Raw genomic sequence first — 16093 nt, 5'->3', positions numbered from 1 at the left:
TACAAAGCTGCACATATATTTGTTGTAATAGTAAATTTCTGAAAGAATTATGAGGACATTTTATTTTTTCTTTAAAAGGGTTATCCACTACTAGGACAACCCCTCTTCAATTTTCAAGTTTCCCCCTTTCAAAATAATAACATTTATACTCACCTCTTGTGTTGGCACGCGCTCTCCCCACCTTTAGATGTATTACATACATCTCAAGGAAGAGAGAGAGTAGCAGCACCTCTGGATGTAAGGGATTTGTCTGAAAGTGGGGAGAGTGAAGCTACCGCTGATTAACCACTGGGATCGCGAGATCCTGGAAGAGCGAGTGCCGTCACCGCTGGAACGGCGTCAGCACCGGAGGTGAGTGTAGGGGTTATTATTTTGAAAGGGGAAACACTGATTGAGAAGGAGTTGTCAGAATAGTGGACAACTACTTTAAAATAAACATTTCTTTTAAATGTTCCAAAAGTGGTAACTCTTACCACAGCCTTTCATGGTTTTGGCTCCAGGTGGTGAAGCTTCAATAACAGCCACAATGTTTCTATAACTGCCATTAAAGGAGTTGTCCAGGACTTCAACTGTGATAATCTATTCTTAGGATAGGTCATCAATGTCTGATAAGTTGTTAAGGACAGTATTCAGAATTATATGAAGATCTCCAAAACAGGACTCAAAATGGCATTTTAATTGTTTACCGCGCCCATGTCTGTACTCAGACGTCATAAGACTTTTGTGATTCATGCTGAATGAGCTTACTATAAAATTATGAAATACATATTCATATATATCTCAGAATAAGCTCTTTTTGCCGTTTGACCAATAGAAGAAGTGTCACGTATTATTGGATTCTATTCAAGTGGCTTCCTATATTATTCCTGTACTTCCTTAAATAAAGTAGTCATCTTTTCTACTTGGACCCGTCTTCATCTCTGGCCTCTGTAGATTAATATTGCATGCATGCCTGACATTTGACTCTTGATTTGACCTGCAGACGTTTAAGACGTGAATGCATATTTAAACTGCATTACCCCAAATTCCAATTATCAAAGTGGGGGTGCAACACTCGGCACCCCCACTAATCAGAAGTACCCAGTCGCTGCCATTATTCCGTTGACGGAGCAGTGCTGGGCTGCTCTTCAACTGACTAATTCGAGCCGCCGATGGCACTGTGAGCAGCTGATTGGTGAGGGTGCCAAGTGTCTCACCTCCATCGATCATCGCTGTTTTCTAAAGCTAAATACCGATGGTTTCTCAGGTATTATTTATTTAGCAATCGCTGCTATTATAAATTTAATTTTTTTTTAATTTATTTATTTATTTTTATATACAAGCTCTATATATATTTGATATGCACTTCTATGATTAATTCACACTGCTATATTGTTGCCAATCAACTGTTCCTGGTATTGGTTATACCTCCTCCATTGTCTTTTGATATGGTTATAAGACAGTACATATACGATAGTGTCATACTTCGTATCTATATATATATATATATATATATACACAACTGTCTACCTCACCAGTAGAGCTTATTTTCTGCATGCAAATAATCACTACTTACCTTAGATCTGTGGTTTCGAGAATCAATTGATGTACAATTTTGATATTATATCTGTCTTATATTGACTAGGTTTATTATCCCGGAGTCACTTTATAGAGGCAGTGTCTTGTATTGTATGGTTTTAAATGATTTTATTGTGTGTGTTTTTCATGGACCTAATAGACTGTTTTTCTCGTAAAAATAAAAAATATATATGATTACAATATTCTTTGATGTGCGCCTGAATTATGTGTGCTCTTTTTCTCCTCTGTGCATTGTTGTTTTGCACACATTAGGCAGCACTCATTGTGTTACTATAGGCTGTGCACCCCTTCATTTCGTTTACCTCCATCGATCAGTCATTGATGACTATCTTGAGGATAGGTCATCAATGTTAAAGTCCCGGGCAACCCCTATAATTTCTATAGGAGTCACAGAAACATTGTAGCTCGGCCGCCCTTTGGTTTTTATATAGCTACACTTTATGTGATCACAGCCTAAACTGAGCTATCCCCATCCCTGCCATAAGCGGCTCAAGCGGGAATAACCTTTTAGAAAGCTTACCTGAAAGACACATTAAAGCATATGACACTTTTATGGGATAATCTTATTTACTTAATTGCATATATTTGGGGCATGTGTAATTACATTTATTTATAGTGAGTTTCTGCTGTGGACATGCACCAAAAACACATACACATCTATTACCTGCGGATTTTCCAAATCTAATGCAATTCTATGGGGAAAATACATAAAACTCATAGAACACGCAAGAGATATCGACATGTTGTGGAATTAAAAAATGCAACGCAGGTCAGTTTATACTGCATAAAAAAAGCACAGAGGGCAGGAGATTTCTAAAAGTCCTATCCACTTTGCTGGAACTATAAAATGTTGTTTTGTGCAGTGAAAATACACAGCGTCAAAAATTCATTGTAGTTACTTAAAGAGGTGGTTCACTACTCAGCATTAGTGGCCACATAGTTGTAATACTCATAGGGAAGGCTTTTCCCACATACCTTGTGTAGTACATTCTGACTCTGAGTGGCGCTATTGCAGTCCGTTCATCCCCATCACATGACCCCTGGGATCTGTGACCTCCGAGATCCGGTGATGTCACATGAACTTCCAGTTGACCCAAAATCACCAAGGCGGGCCCCAGTCTCTGTGAGTAACTGGGTTATGGGAGGACTTTCACCGCTCATCACAGCCCAGCATCCTTCACTCAGAGCACCGCAAGCAGTAGTGATGGTCAGCTGTGATTTGCGGTGAAACTCCGCCCACAGCCCTGTCACTCACAGAAAATGGGGCCTGCCACGGTGATGTCGGTTCAACTGGAAGTTGACATGACTTCACTGGATCTCATAGGTCACGGAGCCCGGGGGTCACTTGATGGGGATGAGCGCTGCTCAGAGGCAGAATGTACTACACGAGGTATTTGAGAAAAGCCTTCCCTATGAGTTTCACAATAATATGGCCACTAATGTAGTGAACCACCTCTTTAAAGAGGTGGTCCACTACAATGCATAGTAGCCACATCAATTTAAAGCTGTGAAAAAAGTATTTTTCCAAATACCTTCTATTTCCAATTGCGCCTGTTAGCGGCACCATTGCTGTCCGCACAGTCCCCATCATGTGACCCCCGTATGCAGCGGCCTCTGATGTCTGGTGATGTCACATCAACTTCCGAAATTGGAAATTGACCATCCCTGAGACAAGCCCCAGTCTCTCTGAATGACTGGGCTGTGGGAGTTTTACCGCATGTTGCAGCCCAGCATTGCGCGCACAGTCTTTACTGTTTTCATTAACAGAGTGCCTCAAGCAAGAGCGATGTTGGTCTGTGATGTGTGGTGAAACTCCACCCATAGCCTAGTAACTCAGAGAGATTGGGTCAAACCTTGGTGATGCCGAATCAACTACCAATTCTGGAAGCTGACGTGGCATCACCGGACATTAGAGGCCACTGCAGCCCGATGGGAAGTGAGTGGACAGCAATAGCGCCACCCACAGGCAGAATTGGAAACTGAAGGTATATTGAAAAAGACTTATTTCACAGCTTTAAATCAATCAACTATACATTGTAGTGGACAACCTCTTTAACTTTAAGGTCCCACACACAACAACATTATAAATCTGTATTACTGAAACTGTTGAAAGCTATACTTTACTTCATGCACCTCTGATGTCACATAGAGCCACACAAAAGTTTTAGATACAATTTTAGACTTTATTAAAGAGGCATTCTCCCTCTAGAGAACGACATACCGCCACATTCAGGCATCATATCATATAAATGAGATCAATCACTATACGGTAGCAGTTATTAAAAGGGTCATCCATTACTAGGACAACCCCTTCTCAATCTGTATGTTTCCCCCTTTACACTTATTTTTACTTTTGATGTTCCAGAGGTTCCGGAACTGTCTCTCCTGAGATTGTGTAACAGTGTTACATCACGATTAATGAACACAGGTTTAAAGATGTTGTCAACTACTTGGACTACTCCTTCTCAATCTGTATGTTTCCCCCTTTAACACTTTTATATTCATTTCCAGTACCGGTGTTGTTCCAGCGGTGTTGGCAATGTCTCTCCCGTGATCATGTAACAGTGTTAAGCCAGGTGATCCCTACAGCTAATCAGCGGTCGCCTCACTCTCCCTGCTTTTGGACAAATCACTTACATCCGGAAGAAGTGAGCGCTGCTGGTCTCTCACTTCTGAAGGTCGACAGAGTGAAGCAGCCACTGATTAGCTGCAGGGGTCACATGACATAACACTGTTACATGCTCACGGGAGAGACATGGCCAACACAGCTGGAACAACATCGGTACCGGAAGTGAATAGAAAAGTGTTAAAGGGGGAAACACGCAGATTGAAAATGTGTAGTCCAAGTAGTTGACAACATCTTTAAACCTGTGTTCATTGATTTCCATTTACAGCATTATTCAACAAGGCCAAAAAGTGCTTCAGAAGATGCTCTCTGTCAATGTGACCTTGACCAGGAAAAAAGGTTAAATTAAAATAAAAAAAAACTAAAAAAAATAGTCTACAGAAGGCTCTGATAACCAAGGAGCAGGCTCTTAGCCTAAATCCTATGCCATTGCAGGCTATCCCGCATGCTCTGATATGGGAGGCGGGTAGGGGCACTAAAAGCTGCATGATTGCTGTTATAATACATCCGCTTCAAGTAGCTAAATACACTGACTTCAGTCTCTATTAGTTTCCTTGAATGAAAGGTTTTGTTTAGCAGTGCTAAGTCACTCTATTTAAGCGTGTTTATGATAACGCTATTGGTGTATGAGTTGTACAAGCATTAGCCGACAGCTGATTCACTGCAGATAGCTTGAATACATTAACCGAGGCGCACATCCAGCTAATCTGTTTGAAGAATATTGTACGGCATTAGTACCAGCACTTCATGTTATCTGCACTGCCTGATAAGGTACATCTTTATTAAATTCAGTTATTGAAAGGGCTGCAGTCAGGGAGTAGAAATATTTTATAATCTAGAAGAAAAATTAAGCGTCTCTTTGTTAGGCAGAGTTTGGTTTAATGGCTGAGTGTCTAGAGAAGCCGTCTAAACACCTGCACTATTGTACTATAAAAGCTTTGTGATATTAAGTGGAAATAGCTATTTCTCCTCTCTCATACATCCAATCCAATGATAGTCTCCAAATCCATACACTGGTATTAGAGCTCCACTCTGTGTCCTACACGCAGAACTGCCGGAGACAGGTCTGCTCCTACTGTACACCATGCTACACCCGAAAATTAAAGAGTGATGAGAAGATTAACTATGGAAAATCAAGGGTCATTATTCCTCAAATTTAGTAGCCCTTACAATGCAATCTGCTATTAGATATTGTTGATTTAACTTAAGGAAACCTTTGAGAGAATACATAACCGTACAGTAGATTTTATCAAAATTATATATATATATATATATATATATATATATATATATATATATATATATATATATATATATATATATATATATATACTTATATCCATTTATATTCATACCTATATACATATATATATATATATATATATATATATATATATAATATCCATTTATATACAAATATATACAAATATTTAATTTATTGAATGTTTAAGTGTGCTTGTAAAAATTGTGTGTATATAAATGTACTGTATATGTTACACATTTATTTTCTTAGTACAAACTATTAAAAAACAAACAGTAAATGACAAATGTATATATATATATATATATATATATATATATATATAACAAAAAGAGGCAGCACTTCTAGTATAATTGCAGTAAAAACCAGGACTTTGATCGCTCAGTGGCGACGTTTCGGTTCACACATATTTATATATACAAACACACCCAGGGTGAACCAAAAGTAGGTGGACGGAACTTGATTCATTATAATTTCAAGATACGTATTACCTGTAACTGTTCTATAAAAAAAAAAAATTGGTTCTAAACCACCAGAACTTGAAATACCACCAAAACAGTGTCACCAGGCTGGCTTAGTAGTGGTTGCTTTAATGATAAATGCATGTTTTCACTCTATCAGTAAAGACATCTATGTCTGTTAATATGACCGGAAAGAAGCTTCATCATCGGTCCACACAATCTTATCTAAAACTATTGGATTTTCTCTAATTTTGCTCAGCATGATCTCACTAAATTGTAATTATCCATGAATTAACAGAACCCCCAATCCCTAACACAGACCCTATTCCACCTGTTCTCCACCTACTTTTGGTTCACCCTGTATATGCAGAAAAATACTCATGTGTATTTACACTATATATATATATATATATATATATATATATATATATATATATATATATATACATATACACACTGTATTTCTGTATATTTATATTCATTCATTCCTGGCATTTGTTAACCATTAAAACCTGAAAATCACACCGCCTCTTTGACTTGATCACCCCTAGAGTCTGAACAGTTTTTGGTTTGTTTTTTTTACATTTGACAAATTTTTTGTTCCACCATATACATTGTATTATACTGATCATCATCATCAGTTATCTATCTATCTATCAATCACACATGCTTTTAAACTAAACTATACAATTTACCACTTAAACTATTTATACCGTTTCCTTAGAAAAAACACCCACATCATTTTAGTATTATTTGCTGTAATTAGTAAATTCATTATATACGAGTTTACATATTTCTACATAGCATTATATAATATTCTTTAATAGTGCCCAATCAGGGTTTGCTAGCCCATAAAACACTATTTGATAGACAGCTAATTGGTATTACGTACATATCTCCGCAGAATTTCCTTCCGCTCTTTTTGATCCTCCAAGCAGCTGACAGAAAGGTCGGAGACACTGATGGCAGCTGAGGCTGTCAGAGTCACTAGAAGAACCAGACAACCTTCTCCTTCTTCCAGATTCAGCTTCAGTTTGTGAGTTTGTTCTTTGCTTAAGGCCGACAGGTCAACCTGGCACCTGGAAACAAATGTGTGGAATAAGCAAGTGGTTCTCTGCACCAAGTGAAATAAACTGGGCCTAATGTAATGTGGACAAAGCCAAGAAGAGGAAAGATCACACTCTGAGACGGAGAATAAGATGCATATTTCCAGGCTCTCTACCCTTAGTCTTTAAAGTATAATTCACACACAATACCAGGGAAGGCTCATAGCAATACAGCTCAGCCAACCATGTACACGGACAGAAATTGAAAAGCCCTTTCATTTCAGAATGTAAGGAGAATAAAGCACGGATCTTTCCCATTTCTGAACTATACAGAGATGCCGGATCTTTTCTTACAGTATTGGGAAAAAATCAATAGGATCAACCCTGTATATCAGATGCACAGCGAATGTTATATAATAAACCGGGGAAAATCTGGAATACAAATACTGCAACAACTCTGATTTCAGTACTTGTAGATGAGATTGTGAATTATCATCGCACAGATGTGGCATTCCCTAACATCACGTACAGACCACGAATTCTTCATGCAAAAAACTATAACTTGACTCCTAACTTCATATGTTCAATGGCTTGTGTCGAGTCAACTTCCAAATTTCTGCATGAAGATATTTTTCGGCATCTGAGCGCTAAGTAGAAAAATGAAACACGTGTAATACCTTTAAGATTTTTTGCCGTCTAGCTCACATTGCTCATATAAAAAAACAAAATATAATGAAAATTATATATATACTAGCTGTACTACCCGGCTTCGCCCAGGTTAATAACTGCTGTTAACAAAATAGAATGTATTAACAAAAATGTATTGTGCACACAAAAACCACAAAACAAATAGATAGAAATGTAATTATTAAAAGGCAAAAACTAAGCTAATAGAAGCATTTCCCAACATATATTTCAACACCACAGATATTCCACACAGATTTAACTAAATTGGCCAAGTAATGTGCTCCGTCTGTCTCTTTCCAGGTCTGTCTCTTTCCAGGTCTGTCTCTTTCCCCGTCTGTCTTTCTCCGTCTGTTTCTTTCCCCATCTGCCTGTCTCTGTCTGTCTCTTTCTTTGTACGTCTCTATCTCTCTGTTTCTTTCCCCATCTGTCTCTTTCCAGGTCTGTCTCTTTCCCAGGTCTGTCTCTTTCCCCATCTGTCTCCCCGTCTCTTTGTGTTTTTTCCTGTCTGTCTCTTTCCCTGCCTGCATGTCTCTGTCTGTCTCTTTCCTTGTCTGTCTCTATTTCTCTGTCTCTTTCCCCGTCTGTCTATATCAAGGTCTGTGTCTTACCCTATCTATCTTTGTCTGTCTCTCTGGCTGTCTCCTCCTTCCCTGTCTGCCTGTCTCTGTCCCCATCTGCATGTCTGTCTGTCTCTTTCCACATGTCTCTTTACAGGTCTGTCTTTTTCCAGGTCTGTCTCTATCTCTGTCTCTTTCCCTTTCTGTCTCTGTCTGTTTCTCTCTCTGTCTCTCTCTATCCGTCTCCCCACCGACATCTTATTACTTCACATATAAGCTTCTTATACTATGAATGTCTTTTGTTCCTATAGCAACCAATCACAGCTCCTACTAATAACCTGTAGTTCCAGGCTCCATGTACTTTAATGGAGGCATGTTTTTTGGAGAGTAACTGTAAAGTACGGGGTTAAATTTTCCTGTCAAAACATAGTCTACGACGTTCCCTGGGTCACATGAGGTGTCTGTGCAAAATGGCGTGATTGTGTGGATACACTTTTCGTTTCCCTTTTTCCCCATTATGTATATAATGGCAAAATTGATTGGTAAATTGGAATGTGCAGGGTTAAAATTTCGCCTCACAACATAGCCTATGACGCTCTCAAGGGTCCAGACGTGAGTGTGCAAAATTTTGTGGCTGTAGCTGCGATGGTGCAGATGCCACTCCCAGACATACATACATACACACATACATACACACATTCAGCTTTATATATTAGATATAAAAAAAATCAGTCTATACAGTAATATATGTTAATTCAAACGTGGACTATTTTAGATTTTAGGCCTTATGGAGACATGTTTTTATCGTATATAACATGCGCCCATGTTCTCCCATCTATTATGTATTAGAACACATACATACTGTTTAGAGTTAAGCAAAAAGATCCACAGGAAACTGGTCCAGTTGCCATCGGTATTCCGTGGCTACCGGACCAGAGCCCTGTGAGCCTGCTCTTATAAACCGGCATACATGACACTTCTTTGATTCCCTATTCAACAACAAAATTGTAAATGGAACAAAAGTAGCTAATTCCTATAGATCTGAGGCTGCTAAAAACAAAAATGACAAAATTGATAATTAGCTCTAGTTTTTATTTTAACAAGTGTCGATCGTGGAGAATTATAATGCAGTAAATGGTTGGGCTAGTAAGCTTCAGTATATTAAAAAAGCCTGGTACCAAAAATGAACCATTGCTTGATTCTAAGAAAATTTTACTTCCACTGCTACTCATCAAACCAGTAGTAATGAAAAACTTTGTAAAGACCATGCAACAATAAAGTGAAGGTTTCAAGTACTTGACATCAAAATTTCCTCGATTAAGTCATGCAGAGTTTAAGGAGCGCATCTTTGTTAGTTTAAAGATTAGAGATCTTTACAAGGAAATTGAGTTTGATGATGTTCTTCAGGCTTTCGAAAAGGTAGAGTGGAATAGTTTTAAGAGTGTTTGTTCAGGATGTTTGGGAAACAAGAGTGCGTCGAATTGCAAAGAGCTGGTGGATAAAATGCTTATGTGAAACCACAAGCTTGGGGTATACATCTCTGAAGATTAATTTTCTCCATTCCCACCTCAACTTCTTCGCAGAGAACTGTGCAGCCGTTAGTGATGAACATGGTGAGATATTGCATCAGTACATTGCTGCTATTGAGAAAAGGTATGAAGGGAAATGGAGCCTGGCAACGTTAGGAGACTACGGCTGGACAATCAAGAGAGATGCTCCAGAGCAAGGGTCCCCAACTCCAGTCCTCAAGGTCCACCAACAGTGCATGTTTTCAGGGTCTGCTTAGTATTAAACAGGTGATAATTTAATCATCTGCACAGGTGATGATTCCAACACCCATGCAATGCTAAGGAAATCCTGATAACATGCACTGTTGGTGGGCCTTGAGGACTGGAGTTGGGGACCCTTGCTCTGGAGCATCTCTCTTGATTGTCCAGCCGTAGTCTCCTAACGTTGCCAGGCTCCACTTCCCTTCATACCTGAGAAGGTGCCCAACTTGAAAGTGCCATAAATTTAGTTATTTAGTTACTTCTTATGTACATTGGGCCATGTAATAATAGTTTCTCATTAAAATTACCAATAAATGTGTGGAAGGTTTTTGGAAATTTCACCTTCCAATCATGAATTGTGTATTTCATTATTTCATTAATGTCATTACCCCACATCTCCTATTTTAAATGAGCTAATGATTTTGCGGTATGCTAATGTTATCTTCGCTTATGGTCATAGAAATTTAAATAAATTAATCTGATTGCATTTACAAAGAGTTGATGACAATTTATTGTATAATGTATTGGCTCGGGTTGACGGCATGCATGCATTGCGCCACAGCCAAGAAGTCACACTAGACCTACTAAATCAGAACCTGAGATATTGGAAGAGGATGGTAGGCCTATGGTCCGGAAACCTCGAAATACTTACTCGGCCACTGGATCAGATTTTTAATCTTGTTGCTCAACTGTAATATTGGTGTTTAGAAAATGTGTCATTCTAGATTTTTCCCATTTAAAAAGGATTGTCCAGCTGAAATGTAAAGTCTGCTATGACTCTATATAACTGAATACAGCCAAATCACGATAGTGTGTGATGCGCATACTGTCAAGATTCACCTATATTCTCCAAGCTGATGGGCAGTCATGTGACCGCATGTATGTTTTTGTATACTTGCAGTCACATGCCTACTAGTCTTCTCCTGATTTTCTCAATTTTCTTCTATTGAGTGAAGCCGGGTGAGTTTAGATGGCTTGTGACAGCAAGTAATCAAATCGCATACATGGAGTCCCGCAACTTTTAATTTCAGTGGTAACCACTCTATGTTAGGCCCCCTTCACACGTCCGTGATACACGTGCGTGTTTGGTCCGTTTCCGTATATACCGGAGACACGGCCAAACGTGCACCAATGTTAATCTATGATTGTGGTCACACATGCGTTATTTCATTATGTCCGTGTGTGCGTGTCCGTGATCCGTATGTGTTTGCGTTTTGCACGGATGCATGTCCGTTATCTGCACGGAGCACGCACACGTGGACACAATGAAAGTCTATGGGTATGTGCACACACGTTAGTAAACACGTATGCATCTACCTATAGTCCGTGTCCGTTTGGTGTTTTTATTTCTAGTGATGTCGGCTATTCTTTCTATTTCTGTGTATGTCGGTCAATCTCCCTGAGTCTGTCGGTCGGTCTCTCTGTCGGTCTCTCTGTCCCTCTCTCACAGTCTGTCGGTCAGTTTCCCCCCCTCTCTCATACTTTCCGTTCCCCGATCACCGGCGCGGCGCTGCACGGCATTCACACTGCTGCGGCGGCTTTTACTATTTTGAAAAAGCCGGCCGCTCATTAAACAATCTCCTATTCCCTGCTTTCCCCGCCCACCGGCGCCTATGATTGGTTGCAGTGAGACACGCCCCCACACTGAGTGACAGGTGCCTCACTGCACCCAATCACAGCAGCCGGTGGGCGTGTCTATACTGTGCAGTAAAATAAATAAATAAATAATTAAAAAAAAACGGCGTGCGGTCCCCCCCAATTTTAATTTTAATGCCAGCCAGATAAAGCCATACGGCTGAAGGCTGGTATTCTCAGGATGGGGAGCTCCACGTTATGGGGAGCCCCCCACCCTAACAATATCAGTCAGCAGCCGCCCAGAATTGCCGCATACATTATATGCGACAGTTCTGGGGCTGTACCCGGCTCTTCCCGATTTGCCCTGGTGCTTTGGCAAATCGGGGTAATAAGGAGTTAATGGCAGCCCATAGCTGCCACTAAATCCTAGATTAATCATGTCAGGCGTCTCCCCGAGATTCCTTTCATGATTAATCTGTAAATTACAGTAAATAAACACACACACACCAGAAAAAATCCTTTATTAGAAATAAAAAACACACACATATACCCTGGTTCAACAATTTAATCAGCCCGAAAAAGCCCTCCATGTCCGGCGTCATCCAGGATGGTCCAGCGTCGCATCCAGCTCTGCTGCATGGAGGTGACAGGAGCTGCAGAAGACACCGCCGCTCCCGACAGCTCCACGGGAGGTGAAAATTGGGAAGAGCCGGGCACAGCCCCAGAACTGTCACATATAATGTATGCGGCAATTCTGGGCAGCTGCTGACTGATATTGTTAGGGTGGGGGGCTCCCCATAACGTGGAGCTCCCCATCCTGAGAATACCAGCCTTCAGCCGTATGGCTTTATCTGGCTGGCATTAAAATTGGGGGGGACCGAACGCCGTTTTTTTTTAATTATTTATTTATTTATTTTACTGCACAGTATAGACACGCCCACCGGCTGCTGTGATTGGGTGCAGTGAGGCACCTGTCACTCAGTGTGGGGGCGTGTCTCACTGCAACCAATCATAGGTGCCGGTGGGCGGGGAAAGCAGGGAATAGGAGATTGTTTAATGAGCGGCCGGCTTTTTCAAAATAGTAAAAGCCGCCGCAGCAGTGTGAATGCCGTGCAGCGCCGCGCCGGGGATCGAGGAACGGTGAGTATGAGAGAGGGGGGGAAACTTCAGTCACTCGGGGGATTAGCGGTCACCGGTGAATCCTTCACAGGTGACCGCTAATCAGTACTCGACACAGACAGAGCCGCGGTATGAGGATGAAGTCGGGTGAAGTTCACCCGAGTTCATTCTCATCGCGCAACTCTGTCTGCTGTCAGCCGACATTTATAAACGACATTGTGCATCACACACACGGACATTCCACACGGACATTCCACGTACACATACACGTTAATTCCACACGCACACACGGACGTTCTACACACAAACACTGCTAGCATACGCAATTCACACAGGTGCCACACGGACCATAAAAACGGACACAAAAACGGGACACGGACCTGAAAAACGGCCCGTAACACACGTGCGTGTTTTTCACGGACGTGTGAAGGGGGCCTCAAAGGGAGCATTGCATTGCACAACTGAAAAAAATACCAGCGCAAACTACAGACTCATTCCAGATATGTGAACATAGGCTAAGTAAGAAAATGCGTACCTTTTTCAGACAATTTACTACAAGACCATGCCAATTGCAGAGGCAAAACTCATTTAACTGTAGAGAAGGGAGGCGAGCAATGCACAGCTTCTTCCCTAGCTGAAATGATTTACCTTTTAATGTGAATTCTCCTACAGTCGTTCTCAGACACTTAATGTATAGCAAACCTTGTTTTTCATATAAATGCCAATTGAATTTGGAACTAAAAATAATGAAGTGACCTCAAGGCCATGGGACTGGGGTAAGTATGGAATAAAGGAATAAATAGGTTTTTAATGACTGACTATGACCAATTACTGAAAAAAATAGACTGCAAACTTTTGTATTTTCTGTGTGCTTTTTTTTGCCTTAAAATACAGCATTCTTTGGCTAAATTACATATGGAAATTTATAATGGAAAAATCTAAATACCGTAGTTTATTACACAATTCATGGAAAAAGTATTATTTATTTTTTTTATCTCCTAGGTTCATATTTGGTAAAATATTATAATATGGATTAATTACGTTATCCCACTGTTTGTGCTAATCATTGCTGGACATACCATAGATTGTTTAAAGCGGGCTTTACACGCCACGACATCGCTAACGAGATGTTGTTGGGGTCACGGAATTCGTGACGCACATCCGGCCTCGTTAGCGACGTCGTTGTGTGTGAAACGCACAAACGACCGTTAGCGATCAAAATGACTCACCTAATCATTGATCGTTGACACATCGTTCTAATCCCAATTATCGGTGCTGGTGCAGGACGCAGGTTGTTCGTCGTTCCTGCGGCAGCACACATCGCTATGTGTGACACCGCAGGAATGAGGAACATCACTGTACCTGCGGCCACCCGCAATGAGGAAGGAAGGAGGTGGAAGGGATGTTCCGCCCGCTCATCTCCGCCCCTCCGCATCTATTGGGTGTCCGCTTAGTGACGCCGCTGTGACGCCAAACGAACCTCCCCCTTAAAACAGAGATTGTTCGGCGGCCACAACGACGTCGGTGAAAAGGTAATTGAGTGTGACTCTGCCGTAGCAATATTGTTCACTACAGCAGTGATCACCCCGTGACACGCCATCGACGTGGGTGGGTGCTATCGCTCGCGACATCGCTAGCGATGTCGCAGCATGTAAAGCCCGCTTTAGGCCTCTGTAAGTACGGATCCTGAGTGGTGCCACATTATATACTGTATCAATACAACACCATAATATAGAGAAATATTCCATATAAGTATACACTTCCATGGATATTGCACATATGTCATCTTACAAGTAGAAAGCAAAAGAACTGTAATTTGGTAAAATGCTAAAGGGGTATTCTGAAGTTGTCTCCTGAGCAGCTCAGAGCTATGCAGGCGCCTTACTTCCTGGTTTCTGGGAGAACTGCAGTATTAGTAGAACTATATAGATCAGCACAAGTTCTGATGTAACATATTTAGCTATGACTGTTTTTTTCTGGGGCTTGCACTGCTATCACTGTATTTATATATAGACATAACAGTGCATTTAAACAAGCACACAGCTCCCGACAGCAAAAGCAGAGAGCCGAAGTTAGTAAATTTTCTGTGAAAGTTACTCAGTTGGTGATTTTTCAAGTTCTATAACAGCATCGGAAAATGAGATGGATGGGTAGGGATATAAGCAGCAACTGCTATATAAAAATCAACATGCTGGAGATAGGTGTTTTATATTTTAATAATTATTTTAGGGGTATAAGAAGAGAGATTAGATCCAGTGATCTCAACGTATTGTTATCCCTCTATAAATCACTTGTAACGCCAATCTAAAATATGGGATTCAGTTTTGGGTTCCACATTTTAAAAAGGATACTAAGAAGTCAGAGTCAGTTCAAAAACGGGCAACTAGACTACCACAAGGGATGGAAGGCCTCCCATATGATGAGAGGTTGAAAAAGTTAGCTTTGTTTAGCTTAGAAAAAAAACAATCGCAGAGGAGATCTCATTTATATGTATAAATACATGTGTGATCAGTATAAAGGACTGGCACATGACTTATTCCTTCCAAAGAGAATAAGGACCAGGGGGCACTCATTGAGAATGGAAGAAAGACGATTTTGGCAGCTAAATAGGAAAGGGTTCTTTACAGTTAGTTAGTTTACAGGTAGAGCAGTCAGTCTGTGGAATGCCCTACCGCAAGAGGTAGTAATGGCAGATGCTATAACAGCTTTTAAAAAAGGGCTGGATGATTTCCTCAGTACACAAAACATTGTCATTTATAAATGATTTTGTGACAAAAATGTATAATTGTGGAGGAAGGTTGAACTAGATGGACCTAGGTCTTTTGTCAACCTATGTAACTATATAGGTAAGTAGTACCAGATTTTTGCCACCTAACCTGAAAGTATCATAATGTAGGGGCAGGGGGGCGTGGCCTATCAGAGCATGGTGCTGGTCACATAATCCAGGAGCTCTGACGACTTCAGGCGAAGTTCCTTCAGCGGTGAATCTTTCTCCAGGCACTCAGTATCACCCTGGGATCAGATGAGGCGGTCCAAAACTGGGCTCCGGAGCTCCCCTAGAAAGGTATCTGACTTCTTTGCCAGAGGCTCGGGGCTGGAGAGGATTTCTAAGATGGCTGCTGCCTGCCCTCATGCTGCAAAGTCTGCAGGGCCTGCATGCTCTGCTACTTCCTCTGCCTCAAGCAGAAGAAGCTCCATGGAGACTGCGGGCACTGTGGAAATGGTAAGCCCTGATAACCAGCCTGTCACAAAGGAGGAGATGAAATCCCTCTTTGCAGCTTTCAGGAAATCTATGCAAAATGATTTAAAGAGCATGAAGGGTGAAGTTGGAGCCATAGGAAACCGCACAGATCATTTGGAGAACAAAATGGAGGCGTTAACAGGGACCCACAATGCCCTGATAGATGAGCATGA

General features: G+C 40.9%; 1 protein-coding gene across 7 annotated transcripts in view; it reads right to left on the bottom strand.

The window, feature by feature from the left end:
- Positions 1 to 16093, bottom strand: part of MCTP1 (multiple C2 and transmembrane domain containing 1) — a 1233450-nt gene that overhangs the window by 601734 nt on the left and 615623 nt on the right. For all 7 annotated transcript variants that reach the window (XM_075325086.1, XM_075325091.1, XM_075325087.1 and 4 more), the window contains one exon: positions 6819 to 7005. In XM_075325086.1, coding sequence (XP_075181201.1) covers positions 6819 to 7005 — 187 coding nt within the window. The remainder of the gene's footprint in view (positions 1 to 6818; positions 7006 to 16093) is intronic.

This window comes from Anomaloglossus baeobatrachus, chromosome 1, assembly GCF_048569485.1.
Source record: "Anomaloglossus baeobatrachus isolate aAnoBae1 chromosome 1, aAnoBae1.hap1, whole genome shotgun sequence".
Taxonomy (NCBI): Eukaryota; Metazoa; Chordata; class Amphibia; order Anura; family Aromobatidae; genus Anomaloglossus; species Anomaloglossus baeobatrachus.
Note: the sequence above shows the minus strand (reverse complement) of the source record. Positions and strands in the feature narration are given on the sequence as shown.